The following is a 17,161-nucleotide window of genomic DNA, read 5'->3' as shown; positions in this document are numbered from 1 at the left end:
CCCTCTGGATAGCGGACCGAAGAGTCTGCTAACTGGAGGTGAATTGGTGTTGGCGTCAGATGCGTGAAGTTGAGTTTGTCAAAGACGACCTTGGGCATTACGCTGACACTAGCCCCAAGATCACACAAGGCATTGCTAAAGTGTTGAGTGCCAATCGAACAATTGATCGTTGGGCATCCCGGGTCTTCTTTCTTCTTTGGAGGTTGGTTGAGTATAGCAATGCTACATTCTTCCGTAATCTTGACAACCTCCATTGTGGGCAGCGGTCGCTTGTTGTTGATGATGTCCTTGATGTAGCGGGCGTAAGTTGGTACATGCATCACGTCTAGCAATGGGATGTTGACATGTATCTTCTGGATCATCTCAACAAAATGAGTGAACTGCTCGTCCACGGTGATCTTTTGTTTCCGAGAGGAAAATGGGAGGAAGCTTGTATCGAATGTTTTCTATGGATTTTCTTCCTTGGGTTCTTTAGAGTCATCTTGTTCTGTAGATTCATCATCCTCTGCTTGTGGCCTTGCTGCTTTCTCTGCATGGTTAGGATGCGGTGGATCACGAGTGGACTTACCACCCCTCGTGGTCACCGCATTTATCTTTTCTAAAAAAGGAGCAGCAACAGCGATTTGTGCAAGTTGCGTTTCTATCATTTTGTTGAAACTTAGTTGGTTTTTATGAGCGGAAGAAAGAGTTTCAACTTTAGCATGTATACTTTCCAAAATTTTATCATTGGCGGCAAGCTTCTTGTTTAAAGATTCATTTATTTTAGCTTGGCCAAAAACAAGGTCTCTTAAGGAGGTTTGGTTCGAATTGAAATTGGAATTGGAATTTGAGTTAAAGTTGTTACCTCCTCCTTGGAATGGTGGGCGTGCTTGACCCCACCCCTGGCCTCCTTGTGGACGGAACCCGGTGTTGTTGTTGTTGATGTAGGCTACATTTTCTTGGGTCTCGGGGCAGTCATTCCCTGAGTGTCCACCGTCACCACAAACCTCACACATTAAGTACGAGTTCATGGCATGAACGGGAACGAGTATTTGTTTCTGGTTCCCTTCGTCAAGCATCTTCATTAGGAGGTCCAGCTTGGCGGCGAGCATGTCCGTCTCCTTGATGGTATGCATTCCGCCCTTGGTTCTGGGCTGGGAACGTTCCTCATTCCAGCACTGGTTGGAGACCATCTTTTCAATCAAGGTTGTGGCCTTGGCAATTGTAAGGTCCAGATAGGCTCCTCCAGCAGCAGCCTCAAGGTGGGCTCTAGATGTTGTTGTTAGCCCGTTGTAGAAGCTTTGGAGCACGAGCCACTCATCCATCCCATAATGAGGACAGGCGAGTATGTGTTCTTGTAGTCTCTCCCAAGCTTCTGGGATGGATTCCATCCCTGTCTGCTGGAAACTTGAAATTCTTCCACTCAGGGCATTTGTTTTGTCCGACGGGAAGAATTTAGCGAGTAACGCCGTGGAACATTTGTCCCACGTGCTGACGGCTTCCTTGTTCTGATAAAACCACAATTTCGCTTTCCCCAAGAGGGAGAAAGGAAACAGGCGGAGCCTGATGGCGTCTGCCGTAATGCCACGTATGGTTACAGTCTTACATAACTCCAGGAAGTTCTGGAGATGGGCGTTAGCGTCCTCATTTGGCTTGCCACAGAATGGGCTAGCCTGACCCATGTTTACGAGGCTGGACTTCAGCTCAAAGTTCACGTCCCCAACATCAACGTTGGGTCCAGTTGCCACATTGGCAGCTGAGGAGACGGAGAAGTCGCGGAGAGTCTTCTCAACCATGAGTTCGGTGATTGATGGTGCTTGGGAAGCTAGTTCACTTGTTGACTACGAGAGCGGAGGAGGGACGACGCGAGGTCTGACCCTTCTCACGAGCTTCTCAGGATTTTCAACAAAATTTGTTGGCAAGGAGAAACCAGACATACACTACCCTATTTTCATCCAATCAAGAGAAAACAAAAAGATAAACACATTAGCCTGTATAAGCAGTAGCTACCTCTTACTTATATTGCCATGTTTATGTACTTTGTAAATATACTTTACACCTAGCGCCATCCCCGGCAGCGGCGCCAGAAATGCTTGTTGTCATTTCTTAGCATCATTACTAGGAGTGGTTAGTTCCTAGCAACGGCGCCACGAAAATGCCGTGTGGTTTGTCTTAACATTTACAGAGGGATCCGCAATCGCACGGATATACCGTTGTAGCATTTCACCCGGAAGTATTCAGGGTATCGTTATTTATATTTTCCCAAGGGATGGCTAGGTTGTGTAAAGTTTATTTACTTAGTTGCAAAATCATGACACATATGAAGTAAGATGAAGACCACAGACTATACAGGGGTAAGTGATAAATAAATGATAAGCAGGGGTAATGTGACACACATAGAATAGCCAACTCTCATGAATAAAGAATAAACAAGCAATCCTAAGGTTAGTGGGAGCATAGGTAAAGATTTCTAGTATACTATTCATGTTAGCAGATAAGTTACATTAGCCACATGCTTAGAACTACAGGTGCCGGGAAATTAGGGACATCGGGGAGAATGACCCGCACTGGAGAACATCCAGTCTCGTTTCATCTTTGCATGAACTCCTACACAGTACCCGAACGCCGACGAGTACGCTAACCGAGAAGCAGCTTCCCGGCAGAACAACAGGGTTGTCACCATCTGCGGTCTACCCCAGTCACACCATGGAGCACCGTCATATCTGAAGGATCCCGCATACCCGGGCACCATGTCCGCATATGAAGTCACTACCCTAGCACCCCCGGGTCCCCCACCCTTCGGATGGACAGGTAAGATGCTAAGGCAAGCCCGAAAGCACAACGAACCGATATCCTTACCCAGATCATCTGGTCTAAGCAAGCAACTACTATAACTTGAATAAGCACTGATCAAGGCTAAGCAAGCTACGAACATAGCAAGATTACCAAGAACGAACTCTGAATGAATAATATAACGAAAGTTGGAATACAAAACCATACCAGAGGCCAAGGATTGCTCGCCGACCCCGAGGACGACTGGATTCGCTAAGGAGATGAAGTACTAGCCTAGCTCCACTACCCTAAGGAGTATAAGTCACAAGAGAGTGTAGAGAGAGAGGCCTTCAAGTGGTGTGTGTGGTGAGAGTGGTAGGAGGACCCTTTTATAGCTTGAGAGGTCGGTTCCCGCCATCTCTAAACATGGAAACATCATCAACCGCCTTCAGGAGGATAGGATCAAGCTTCCCGCCAAATCTCAGCCTGAATGGCTGACTTGTGGGGGTCAGCCGACCCCCTCTTCCCACCACTGGCCACTATCCTTCTCTGGTACACTGCCTGGTGGGTCCTGATGTCAGATGGTCAGGCCGGGGCTTGGTTGGTCGGTTTGGTCTGGTTTGTGGGCCTCCTTTGCTCATGTTACGCAGGACACGATCGTCTGTGACTTCTGTCTGCGTATTCGTCGTATTTTCATCTTATTCCGGACTTGTGCTCTTGAAATCATGAATCTTCGAAAACAACTGTGGAGCTAGGTTAGTGATACAAATATGCGAGTAAGAGTTATAGTCTATCTTCTTTTATGAGTATAGTTGACGGTCATATTTCGCACTTAACGACCGTCAACAGGGTCAAGATGGAGCAGGATCTGCTTGATAGAGGTATCACACCTGTGACCATAAACTGGCCTGAATGGTCAAGGACCTGGTTTTATGGTCACGAGGGAAGCTTGGACCCAGTGACTGGGGCCTGCATCTATGCCAAAAAATTTAGCGAGCAGCCCAGAGGCTACAGGAGGTTATACAAGCAGTTGCCGAGGGAACATTTCAGCCAGATAGAACAAGGGATGAGTTGACTTACGCCCTTGGGAATCCTGAACATCCGGGGCACACATGAGGCAAAGGCGTGGTTCCGTGGAAGTATGGGTTCAGGGATTACATTGAATCATACAGAAGTCGGCAAAGAAGAAAGAATGAGGAGCGAGAGCACTTGCCAAGGCTAGCGAAACAGCTCCTCTCACACGATGAAAGACTGGCAGAAGAGGTTCAGTGCACAGTGGCCTTAGCAATGAGCCAGCAACAGCAAGCACAAGCGATGCCTCCAGAGCCTAATGTCGCAGCGGATCATCTATCTCAGTGGAAAAGCACCTGCACTTCCATAGACGTTACTGTCGATACAATGGCAATCCCGGCCGCAGTTGAAGTGACAGCAAAGCAGTGGTATCCAGTGGATGAGATCACCCTGTAGACGCCTTGTGACCTGCAGAGTGCCGTCAAGAACTTAAAATTCACAGTTGCGTACAGTACTGCCATGCCAACCCAACCAGGCGACGTGTACCATGGGCAGCAAATTTCAGGTGGATACACTAGAGTTGGCATGGAGTAGTTGTGCGAGGGTTGGGGGACGCTCGAGTTCGATATCCTGGAGGCGACGAGGAGAGGACACTAGTAGATGCCATTTATGGCTACATCCTATGGGATAAGCGCTACATCATCCTGAACTCGGATGATCGGACAACAAGGCCCACATCTCTGCAACCCTCTCCAAGGTCGACATCTCCACAACCCTCTCCAAGGGCACCACTGTCTTCGCAAGCTTCACCGGAACATTCTCCATCACCATCATCTCTTGGGCAGCCAATGAACACTCAAGCCTCACCGTCGCCTCCATGGTCACCTCCTCCACCGCCGACAAAGAAGAAAAAACAGCCGCCGAAGAAGCAAGCACTGGTTAAGGAGCCTTCAAAGAAGAAGGGACAGAAGAAAAAAACAAAGGAGGCTCATATTAAACCCTGGGACATGAGTCTTGAAGAATGTGCAAGGATAAGAGATCACTGTGTTAAAGAGCACTGAAGCCACCAGAGAAAAAGGAGAAAGTAATAAATCTGGGAGATTTGAAATTTTTTATTAGAATGTGTGGATTAAAAAAGAGAAAATTGATTCCGAAAGAGCCGCCTTCAGACTACGACCGACAAATTATTAAGTCTTACAAGAAGAAGAAGAGACAATCAAGGTCGTCGTCATCCGACGTTCCACAGTTCGGAGCCCAAAAGAATCAAACAATAGCGCCTCTCATAGTGGAACAGACGCAACAACAAGACTTGATTACCTTTTTGAAAGAACCAAACCTCACGGGGGCTCAGGTTGCAGGGGGACAAGATATTCCAAAGGCCCAAGTAGTCACCAGATGGAAGTATAAGATGGGCACAGCTCTTGTGCCCCCGAAATCGTGCCTATGCTTCCAACGCAAATGCGAAGGCTACACGAGCAATACATGCTTGCGATGTCCCAGAGCATCTTCATGCAGGGCGCGAAGATTAAAGATGATGATTTCTTTCGGGGAGAGGCCATCATATAGATACATTGGAAAGAAATTTACCAACTATACAATCAGGATGCCCTCGACATCTCTTTGGTCGGCTTGTGGGTTCTATAAGTGGTGTTTTGTTATATTTTACTTGTTACGTATTGTATTGCATGACCTCAACCTATTAACTCTTATTTTATTTTGTATCATGTAGAATGGGGATTCAAACTTGCAGGAGAAAAGGGTACTCCCACCCCGTCTTCATGGACCCAATCACTGTTAATTACAAAAATCTACGTGAAAAGCCCGATGAGATATTTCAAAGCTTGTACAAGTACTTAGCCGTTCAGCACGACAATTACAAGATATTGTTTCGTTACAACTTTGTGTGAGTGTTTCCTACCATCTAAATCATTCTAATTCTGTATAATCGAATTGTTTAAACCATACCGAGAACTGCCTCCTTATAATCATGCAGTGATCACTGGATACTACTTGTCATAATTCCCGAGATGAGCTTAGTGATGGTTTTGGACTCATTGAGGAGAAATCCTCAACAATACAAAGACCTTACTGACATGTTGAAAAAGTAATTCTAGCACAACTCCCTCGATCACCGTTACTTTGAAACCATTCATTACTTCACTTTAATTGTTCTAATCATGCACAGGGTTTGGAAAATATTAATTCAAAATCATAAAGATAAATACAACAAGGAATTGAAATTGAAGACAATTTTTGCGGTACGCACTAGATGATTTTTTACACGTTTCATTACTTTTATTATATATTCGTGTAAATACCTGATAACTTCTTTTCTCTTAAAGTGTATGAGGCTGGCACAAGGCACTAATTTATGTGCGTACTATGTTTGCGAGAACATCCACGGTCTGGTAGATCCTCGGAAGAACTTAGCAGATTGGGAGCTCGAAGTAAGTAAGAAACTTATCAATGTTTGTACTCGTATTGTAATTAGTTGTAATTAATATTCCCATTTTTTTCATAGGTCAAGGCGATGCGCAATGAACTAATACTAGAGGAAAAAATTCTCGCGATTCAAGAACACTTGTCTGTATTTATTGTTGAGCAAGTCCTCGAGCCAAATGGCGAATTCTACTACATCATGGAGTGTCGAACGTCAATAATAGAAGTGAATATGATAATGTGCGCAAATGGCGAATTCTACTATCATGGAGTGTCGAACATCAATAATAGAAGTGAATATGATATTGTGTGCCTAGGTATGTAATTAAGAATATGCATATGTAAATATACATGTGTATATATCTAAATATAGTTATTTATGTGTGTATGTATGTATCTTAATATACCTTCCGCGCCAGCACCCACCGGACCTGCACGGCAGCCCCCTGCACCAGCGCCAGCTCCATACACCACCCCTGCTGTACCAGCCCCACGTGAGCCCCTGCACAAGCCAGGTGAGAGAGAGGTTGGTTGACGTACTATATATGCATTCAATTATTTTTGTGTCCTTTTTTCCGCAATATCTTTTCACTCGAATATTCAGTTCGCAAACGGTCTTCACCACTAGATTACTGACGTTTTTTTGCATCATATGAGATCCATTTTGAATATTTTTTTTGAAAAATTTTGAAATTTGAATCTAAGCATCATAGATACCCATAGTTATAGTCGTAGATGCATCTATCCTGGAAACATGGTATAGAAACATATGTGTCCTGGAATCAGGGATTTGGTCATAGAAACCTGAGCATTTAATATATAAATTGGTAATTTGATAATAGAGACGAGCAGTTTGATCATAGAAACTAGTAGTTTGATCATAAAAACTATTGGTTTGATCATATAAATTAGAAGTTTAATCATAGATTCTGGGATTTCGGTCATAGAAACCCAAAGCATATAATATAGAAACTGGTAATTTGATCATAAAAATTAGTGGTTTGATCATATAAACTGGTACTTTCATCATATATTCTGGGATTTCGGTCATAGAAACCTGAGCATATAATATAGGAACCGGTAGTTTGATCATAGAAACTGGTAGCTTGATCATAGAAATTGTTAGTTTGATCATAAAAACTAGTGATTTGATCATATAACTGGTAGTTTGATCATAGATTCTGAGATTTTGGTCATAGAATCCTGAGCATTTAATATAGAAATTTGTAGTTTGATCATAAAGACTGGTAGTTTGATCATAGAAACTAGTAGTTTGAACATATAAACTATTGATTTGATCATATAAACTGAAAGTTTGATCATAGATTCTGAGAATTTGGTAATAGAAACCTGAGCATATAATATAGAAATGGGCAATTTGATCATAAAACCTGGTAGTTTGATCATATAAACTGGTAGTTTGATCATAGAAACTGGTAGTTCGATCATAGAAACTGGTAATTTGATCATAAACTAGTGGTTTGATCATATAAACTGGTACTTTCATAATATATTCTGAGATTTCAGTCATAGAAACCTGAGCATATAATATAGGAACAGGTAGTATGATCATAGAAACTGATAGCTTAATCATAGAAACTGGTAGTTTGATCATAAAAACTAAGGATTTGATCATATAAGCTGGTAGTTTGATCATAGATTCTGAGATTTTGGTCAGAATCCTGAGTATTTAATATAGAATTTGGTAGTTTGATCATGGAGACTGGTAGTTTTATCATGAAAACTAGTAGTTTGATCATAAAAACTGTTGGTTTGATCATATAAACTGAAATTTTGATCATAGATTCTGGAATTTCGGTCATAGAAACATGAGCATATAATACAAAGACAGGAGCATTGATATTTTCTCGAGCATACAAACATAGAGATACGAGTATGCTTGTGTCTCTAGGTTTCTATGCTCATACCCTTATGTTTCTACGCTTGAAACACTTTCTATGCTCATGTCCCTATGTTTCTATGCTCACATAAATTTTGAATTCAAAAAATTTATTCACAATGGATCTCAAATTGTGCATAAAAATGTCACGAATTTTATGGTGGAAACTGTTTGTGAGTTGGATATTCGAGTGAAGAATTATAACAAAAAACTAAAAGAAAAAGGTGAGTTTGCATGCATGCACAGGTGGGAGGTGGGAGACGGGAGGTGGGAGATGGTTCGACGGTGTAATTGAAATGAAAAATAAATGAGAGAAGGGTCACAGGAAAAAAAAGGGACCAATCAGGACCAAAGGTCTCTTTTAATCCCCTTTTGTCCCGGCCTGGCGGTCTCGGTTTGAAAACCGGGACAACAGAGATTTTTATTTTCTTATTTTCTAAAAATAGGTGCATGCCTCATATGGGCCCTCTGCTAGGAAGTGAAAGGAAAACTAACTTTCTGACAATTTATAGTACTGATCAATAGCTCAAGTTTCTCATCTGAAATATCAATAATGCGCACATTGAAGGATTTGCTCACTTCATCCATTGATGGTTCCTTCCAATATAGCCATATTAATTATCAGAAGAATCTAACTAGTTCTATAATCTACTCCCTCCTTCCCAGTTTATAAGGCATACCGTATATCAAGATTCAAACCTTCTCATCTTTGACTAAATATTTGACTATTAAATTTTATTTTATAATGCAATATTTCATATGATTGGATTCATAATCAAATATAGTTTACAATGATTATAAGCTTATAATCAAAGTGATATAATATATGATAAATAAATGGTCAAAGTGTTTGTTTAGAAGACCGTGTCATGTTCTAGAAATACCGTGCCTTATAAACGGGAAGAGGGAGTATATATAATGCCAAAGAACATATTGAACCAAATGACGTGGATCGAGTTCAAATGACGTATTAAGATGGCATTAACTTCATGAATATGAACATATTGAAACTGCTCACCACCGAACCAAATTAATGACACAAACAAAAGGATACCAGTACATAGTATGGCTGGCTAATTGGCTACCATGAAACTAGCTAGACCTGCAGCTAGCTACAATATATATAGGCAAAGATGGAGTCAGAGTTCCAGGCCATGCTCTAAGCGATTGAGACCAAACTCTCAATGTAAGGCACGATGTGGTGTTCGGATCGGAACGACAGGGGCAGATAAAACTTGGATCCGTCGCGATGCTCGTACATCACGTTGTGCATCTCCACCACCGCTTCCTCCGCACCTTGGTTACCCATGTCGTACTTCCACAGCGTGCCGCCGGCGTGGGCCACCAGTGTGTCCCCGTCGAGGGCGGTCACCGGCATCAAGTTGTAGTGGACGCCGGGGTTCGGATCGAGGAGGTCGATGCGGCAGCGCAGCGACCACCGCAGCTCGTCGTCGTCGTCGGCCAGCCAGACCTGGAACGACGCCTCCGCGGCGGCGTGCACGTAGCAGAGCTTGTTCCCGTCCTGCAGCTCCGCCATGTCGTCGCCGGAGTTCCAGCCGGTGGGAGGGCGCCGCACCACGGCGAACGCCCTGTCCCGCAGGCCGAACCGCATCAGCCGCGGCTCCGGCTCGTTGGCGTGCCAGTAGAAGGCCCGCCGCGTGCACATCGGCCTCTGGACTCCCACGGCGTGCGGCGGGTCCTGGGTGAGCTCCCATGAGTCGCCGCCGGCCCCGAGAGCGAACACCTCGTGGCCGACGTCGTCCTGGCCGCCGCCGTACGTCCGGTAGAAGTACCTGGCGACGACGTAGCGGTTGCGCCACCGGTCGAAACCGAGGGCCACCTGCGGGACGAAATCCTCGCAGTGATCCAGCTCGGCGTTGTGGCTGCCGAGCGGCAGCGCGGCGAACTCCCCGGTGGCCGGGTTGCAGACGAACACCCTGTCCGAGACCGTGGCGATGGCGACCAGGCCGTCGCAGTGCGTGGGGGCGATGAGGCGCGTGATGCCCTCGGGCCACGCCTTCTCCAGGACGAGCTCGGCGTGGACGATCCCCGGAGGAGCCCGTGCCCGTCGTCCTGACGGCGGCAGGAGGAGACGGTGGAAGCTGATCTCCTGGCACGTGGCGCGGTCGTTGTCAGGGACGGTCCGGCGAGGGATGGCGAGCACGGAGGGGTGCTGCTCCGTGCGGGAGCGGGACAGCTCGAGGTGGCGGCGGACGAAGGCGGCGCCGGCGATCCCGGCGCGCCAGGAGCGGCACACGCACCTGCAAAGTGCGAGGGACTTGGCGGGGAGGTGGACGAGGACGTCGGAGACCAGCAGGTCGTCCGGGATGGTGGCAGCCGTGCCCGTGATGCGGCGGCGCTTCTCCATCGTCTGCCTCTGCCTGCTCCTCAGGTAGAGGTGTTAGGCGTATATATCATGGAGGAGGGACGAGGCACGCCGACTGAATCCGGGTCGGAGATGATGATCATTGTGAGTTGTGACCAGAGCCAACAAGCACATCACGAGATCCAATCCAAGGAGCCGAAACCTACTCGGATTCCAAACAGAGGATGAGAAACGGATCGGATTGGGTCTCGGAATCTAATACGGCAAGCACATCACGCACGAGATCCAAGAAGCACTGCGCTGGTGGGCTCCGCCTTCGCCCGACGCCACCTCGAGCTGTCCCGCGCGAGGCCGCCGCCGCCGTCCGTGCTCGTCATCCCCCGCGAGGTCGACGACGACGCGTGGAGGTCAGCTTCCGCCCCCTCGTGCTGCCGCCGCCAGGACGCACCATCGCCGAGGCAGATCTCATGCTCGAGAAGGCGTGGCCCGGGGGCATCACGCGCCTCATCTTCCCGACGCACTGCGACGGCCTGGTCGCCGTCGCCACGACCACGGACACGGTGTTCGTCTGCAACCAGGGACGTGAGGCCGATCTCGATCTGCACGCCAAGAAAGATCAACCACCGCACGCCATCGGGGACGTGAGGCTGATCTGCACGCACGGCGGGCCTTCTACTGGCACTATAATCGCCAAATGGGTGGCCCGGCACGAGCCCATTTAGACACGGATTAATAAACGAATCGTGTTGTGTCTGTCTATGGGCTGAACTGCCGATTCAAATACGGCCCGAAAGTGTTTTAATCGTGTCGGGCCAGCCCGTTTGGCCCGACAGCCTGGTGGGCCGAAAGTGATTTAATAAGATTTGATAATGGGTGGGCTGATATTTAAATAGGTCTATCGTGCTACCCATCGAGCCGATCAGACTGTCTATTCTTGTCTAGACGCGTCCAGCGAGCCGGCATTGAGGCTCAAGCACAGCTCGGGTATCGGACCCGTGCCGCCCGGAGCCCAATAATCACCAGGCCCAAGCCGTGCTGAGGACGAGCTAAATTGGGCCGGGCCTTGGACCCATGGGCATCGAGCCAAATGGCCAACTATAACCGGCACTCCACCGAGACCAGGCCCGGCTGATCCGGCTCAGCCTGCAGGATCGGACCGGGCGTTCGACGTGGTGTCTCGCCCTCCCATCGGCTGGGGCCCCATGGACGACATGACGGAGCTAGAGGGCAAGCTGTGCTACGTGCGCGCCGCCGCGAAGGCGTCGTTCCAGGTCTGGCTGGAAGCCAGACGAGAGGCCCGAGGTGCAGTGGTCGCTACGCTGCCGCATCGATCTCGTCGACACGGTCCCCAATTGCTACTACAGCCTCATGCCGGTCGCCGCCGACGGGGACGTGCTAGTGGCCATTGCCGGCGACAAGGTGTGCAGGTACAACGTGCAGAACGGAAGCGTGGAGGAAGTGGTGGACATGGAACACCGGCTGCAATACGGGCGACCAGACGGATCCAAGTACATGTGCCAATCATACTATACACGCTATGTCGTGCCCTACATGGAGAGTTTGGTCTCACCTCGCCTAGAGCAAACCAGTCGATCGATATTCCGGACCTTACAATTTTTCTAGAGCATTCATACATTGGCCTTGTTTGTTTCTGATTATAAACCGATTCTGGATAAAAATAATCGAGAATCACACCCAAACGCCTAGCTTATTTTTCGCTTACCTAAACCGCCACTTATCTGGGAAAATTGATTCGCTTATCTGAGAATCGCACATTGGCCTTACAATTTTCGCTTATTTTTCCATACAAGTGAAAATTGATTCTTCCCAACGCGTCGCCAGACTCGCGCACGGGAGAAGGAAGCGGATTTTCTTCCTGCAGCCCCCGATACCCCTCTCGTTCCCCCATCTCACGAGCTTTGACCCTCTCTCCTCCCATGATATCTCACCGCCGCCCCTTACCGCCGCCGCCCTCGGGGAGACGCCGCCCATCCTGCGCGGACCCGAGGCCCTCTCCTGCGGCGCCCTGCGGAAGGTCCTGCAGCCCTCCTCCCTCAGGCCGGAACCGCGCCGGCGCTTGGAATCGCGCGGCTCGAGGTCCCTGACCCCCGGATCTGCTGTTATGCGCGCCGCTGCCCGTGGGATGCTGCTACGCGCCGCCCGACCTCCCTATCCTCTGTTTCTGGTTAAACCAATTAAATAGGAGTATCCACCCAACTTTTATATGATGTAGTTCCTATACGCTAACGGGTTAATCTTTATACGCTATTGATTTCATTTGTATTCCAATTCGTACGTATACCCCTGGCCCTTTGTCATCGAATAAGAAAAATGAGAGAGAAAAGAATTAGAAAGAGTCCTTGGTCCGAATGTACTATAATCTTTTTTTCCTTGGTCCGAATGTACTATAATCTTTTTTTTTCCGCGAGTAATATAATTATGCAGTCAAGATACTCAAAAAAATAAGAATTATTCAATTCTCCATGTATTTAGCAAAAAATGAGATATCATCAGTCTCAGAGGCATTTCAGACAATTTACCACTGAACTCAGAGAATCGACTTAAAAATAATCAGGATTGCCAAACACCCAGCTTATCCAGATAGCCGATTCTCAGAAAAGCGAGGTCCGAAAAAGCGAAAACAAACAGAACCTTTGCCGGTTATAGCATATGTTTCTCGGCTGTTTTCATACCAACATAATCTGTTTGCATCCGGATGAATAAAATTCTTTTTTCACTGTAACAATTGGTATCCTCCGTTTGTGATAATTGGTACCAGAGTTAGGTTCGCAATCTCTTTGTGCCCGTGCACACTCGAATGGTGTAGGCCCAAATCCCAATGAACCATGGGTCCCATTTGAGCCCGTGTGTAGGGACGATCACTGGCAGACTGCGGGTGTGGGACTCGGTCAATGCTAAGGGGCACCTCGTTTGTACCTGTGTGTAGTGCCGATCACTGGCGGACTGTGGGTGTGGGACCCCGTCAGTGCTAAGGGGCACCAAGGTGCGACAGGGGAGATTGTTGGGATTACATGGCCCACATTGGTTTTAGGGGAGGTTGAACCAACTTAAAAAGTGTGGGAGTCTCTCACCTCTTGGACTATTTTTTGGGGTGTAACAAAACTTTCTCCGGGTGTACGCTTGGTTGGGTCAACTCTTCTGATTTTAGGCTAACACAATGGAGTTCTTTTCAGGGTGTAGCAAGATTTTCTTGAGATGTACGTTTGGTTGGGCCAACTCTCTTGATTTTAAGCTAACACAATGGAGTTTCTAGTTAGGTGGGCTTGAGCCCTCGTGCTCCTACGCTGGATCTTCCCCTGCGGACCAGTGAGAATCTGACGCCTCAAGGTGGAACGCAAGCTTTAACTGATGCATACCGATTCAAATAAAGGGGCTGTCTCGATTGGATAAAATATTTTCTTTCACTCATTCATCACCACGTAGTAATATGTATCGATATATATTGACCAAGTTTATGAAAAAAGAGTAATAATATTTTGAATATCAGATGATAATAATTAGATTTATTATGAAATATATATTTATAATGTATTTATTTGATGTTTTTTTAGATAAAAAAATATTGAAACAATATCCCAGCCTATATATCAAAGAGATATATCCGGCCTTTATTACAAACTATGAAGAATAAACATAAAGCAAATTACAAGCCACAAAACCTATTGCTAAATTGCCACTCGTTCCACGCAAAGATGTTCATCGCCGTCACTTCCAAAGCGCGATATGCATGTGCAATCAAGCTCTGTCCTCCTCCTTTTGCAAAATCGCTCATGTCCTGGTGAGATGAATGGCCCTGAAAAGGATATGGAGAATAGTTTGTCTTTGAGTATTATGAAAAACTACATTTCTGGATAGCTAGATTGACCATAGAAGCACACATAAACCTGTGAACATAATTTTTTTACTTTCCCACGTAAAACCCTGCAGCCAAGACCCGAATAAATTCTCTCTATAAAGTTTATTTGATGTATTAGATGTTAATATTCTCTCTATAAATTTAGTTAAATTTGGACTAGTTTAACTTAGAGCAAATCAAAATATCTTATATTTCAGGATGGAGGGAGTAAACTACCCGAATAAATTTATTTGATGTATTAGATGTTAATATTCTCTCTATAAATTTAGTAAATTTGAACTACTTTAATTTAGAGCAAATCAAAATATCTTACATTTTAGGATGGAGGGAGTAGACTTTTGTTATTGGTAGGTGCTATCGCCGGATAATAAGAATGCTCCACGAGTGAATTAAAAACATCTCTTCTCTCATCAGGTTTGTTTTGTAGGTAAAATGGTAAAGAAGGTGCATTCGAGGCAGAGGTCTCAGGTTTGACTCCTATGCACCGCATGTCTTCCCCTAGGTTTAAAATATTTTTTAACATCTTACAAGACACTTTAGTCATCATTGATACTAAAAGTGACTTCACCCGTTATTAAACACTGAGATTTTTTCGTTGTACTATTGGAAAACCAAGACTAAAAAGATTTTCAAATCGGTAAAAGTAGCATTCTCTAAAACACTTTTGCCAATAAATACTCGTGTGCGAGAAAGAGGAGAGAGTGGTGCACACTGTATTTGAAACCAGCCCCCTCTGTTTAGTTTCGAGGCTCTAGAAGAAAACTAGGTTTTTGGGTTGGGTACTGTAGCACTTTTGTTGTTATTTGGTAATTAATTTTCAATTATAGAATAATTAGACTTAAAAAATTCATCTCGTCATTTTCAGTTGAACTATATAGTTAGTTATTTTTTTTCAACTGTATTTAATGCTCCATGCATGTATTCGAAGATTCGATGTGATGGGTACTATAGGAATTTTTTTGGAACTAAACAGGGACTTATACCAATAATTCGTGTGTAACCTGATGAAAGCTATAGTAAATACTAAAACACCCATAAAATTATAAATATGCAGAAACAATAGGATTCTATGTGCCACGAAAAAACAGGGAGTTTACATCTGTGCATGCTGAGTATATTCGGCTGCTATTTTACAAAGAGAAAACCTTAACAAATTTAGGGCAGCCACAGCGTGCTGTGCAATATTGATGCCAGAAAGTATCACATCACTGCCGGTGCTGCATTTTGTTTTCTTACCACAGTGTTGAGCAAATAAGCATCGCTTGTGTAGGCCACGCTAGCAGTTAAAGAAAAACTAAAATAACTCTTATCCTCTTCACTGTCAACCTTCGAGCCGGTGAGCAGCAGTACATCAACCCATCATCGATGCAGGCTTTTTACATTTTGAGCACACGGCAAGCAGTGTGCAAACCTCGGCAAACACCGATGCTTGATAAGGGAAGAGAAAAAGGGGAGATTGCTTTTTATACACACTGCGGGTGCTCTTATACACACTAATTGTGGAAGGAGGAGGAGAAGCTTATGCGATCAATATCACCATCCCAACAATCCTTTGGTGGGGGCGCTTCTCGACTTCCCCTTGCTACAGGAGAGAGGGCGACCGGGAGGGCGAAAATCAAATCCGGAGCCAAATCCACTGGTTCTCCTCCTCTCCGGCGCTCATGCCGGCGCCGGAAAGGAAGGGGAACCGGAGGGATTTGACTGCCGGCGATGTATATTACCTTATATCTACTTCATATAGCGGTATGATAATAAAAGGTGGCTCGGCGGCATCGATCCGGCGGCGGCCCGGCCTTCTGCTCCTCCGCATCGGCGACAAGCTCGGCTCCGGCGATGGGGACGTGATCTGGTCGGCGTGCGAGGTTGGTTTGGTCCTTATCCTTTGCAATTGGATGGGATCTTTTGCTATCGGTTTCCCTTGTGGAGGCAGCTGTGGATTCGATTTCTAGGCTGTGGATGCGATTTAGGCTACTGCGGAGGTCGTTCATGGTGGCGCTGGATCTTCACTTTCCAAGTCACCACCGGAATGATGGCGCTGATGGTCGTTCAGTGGGCATAGTACGTTGCGGTGGTCGATCTGCAGCGTTGGCTTTTGCGGCATCTTCCAATGTTTGGAGCTGTACTTCGGTGTGGGCTTGTGGATTTTGTTCTGGGCTGTCTGTTCCTCGTCTTCCCGTGGTCGTTCGGCGGCGTGGTGGGCGACAACGGTGTGATGGTTTCCCGGCGGCACTCGGATAAGGGAGTCGGCGTCGCGTTCGTGGAATAAAGTACTACGGGCTTCTCTCTCCTTCGTTGTCGTGTGCTCTGGCGACGGCGTTGGGTCCATGAGTTTTCTTGTACAGGAGTTTGTCGTCGGTGAAGCTTTGTGCCGCCTCCCTCGCGTGACGCCACAATGGTCAGTACAATGTGCCCGTCGTCTGCAGAACCAAGCTGGCTCTGCCGATATCATGAGGGACGCGATCATTTTTCTGTGTGTAGATGTAGGTCTGTATGTGTGTGTAGGGGTGTGAGTGTGTGGTGCACTTCTGTACATGTATAAGAACAGATACTACATCCGTACTCAGAAAGGGAGGCTTCAAAAAAAATTGTGGAAGGAGGATGGTATCTAAATCTTTCAATCGATGGCATGTAATGTAACTCAGATGGTATTTTTCCTTGAAACACCCAAGCGTCTTACACATAGGGGCTGTTTAATTGGTGGTCAGCATCCTCCACGCCACATAATGGCTCGCCACACATCCGTAGACGCTTGTTTGGTTTGTACTTTAATCGAGGCCGCCACAGTTGCCATCACAGGTTTACCAGTGCAAAATCTCGCCACATGTGTGGCGGCCGTTTCTTGCGTCACAGAGTGTGG

At 46.3% G+C, this 17,161-nt stretch overlaps 1 protein-coding gene and 1 non-coding gene across 2 annotated transcripts; one reads left to right on the top strand and one right to left on the bottom strand.

The window, feature by feature from the left end:
- The first annotated feature begins 1,302 nt into the window (after window positions 1-1,302).
- On the top strand, window positions 1,303-1,409 carry LOC120668314. The gene has a single exon (XR_005672406.1). It is a non-coding gene; the product is annotated as a small nucleolar RNA R71 (small nucleolar RNA).
- Window positions 1,410-9,260: 7,851 nt separating this feature from the next.
- Window positions 9,261-10,469, bottom strand: LOC120667998 (putative F-box protein At1g32660). Its single transcript, XM_039947965.1, has one exon. The coding sequence runs from the start codon at window positions 10,467-10,469 to the stop codon at window positions 9,261-9,263; it is 1,209 nt and encodes a 402-aa protein (XP_039803899.1).
- Between the last annotated feature and the right edge of the window lie 6,692 nt (window positions 10,470-17,161).

Source organism: Panicum virgatum, chromosome 3N, assembly GCF_016808335.1.
Source record: "Panicum virgatum strain AP13 chromosome 3N, P.virgatum_v5, whole genome shotgun sequence".
Lineage (NCBI taxonomy): Eukaryota > Viridiplantae > Streptophyta > Magnoliopsida > Poales > Poaceae > Panicum > Panicum virgatum.
The sequence above is the reverse complement of the archived record's forward strand: the minus strand, read 5'-3'. Positions and strand labels throughout refer to the sequence as shown.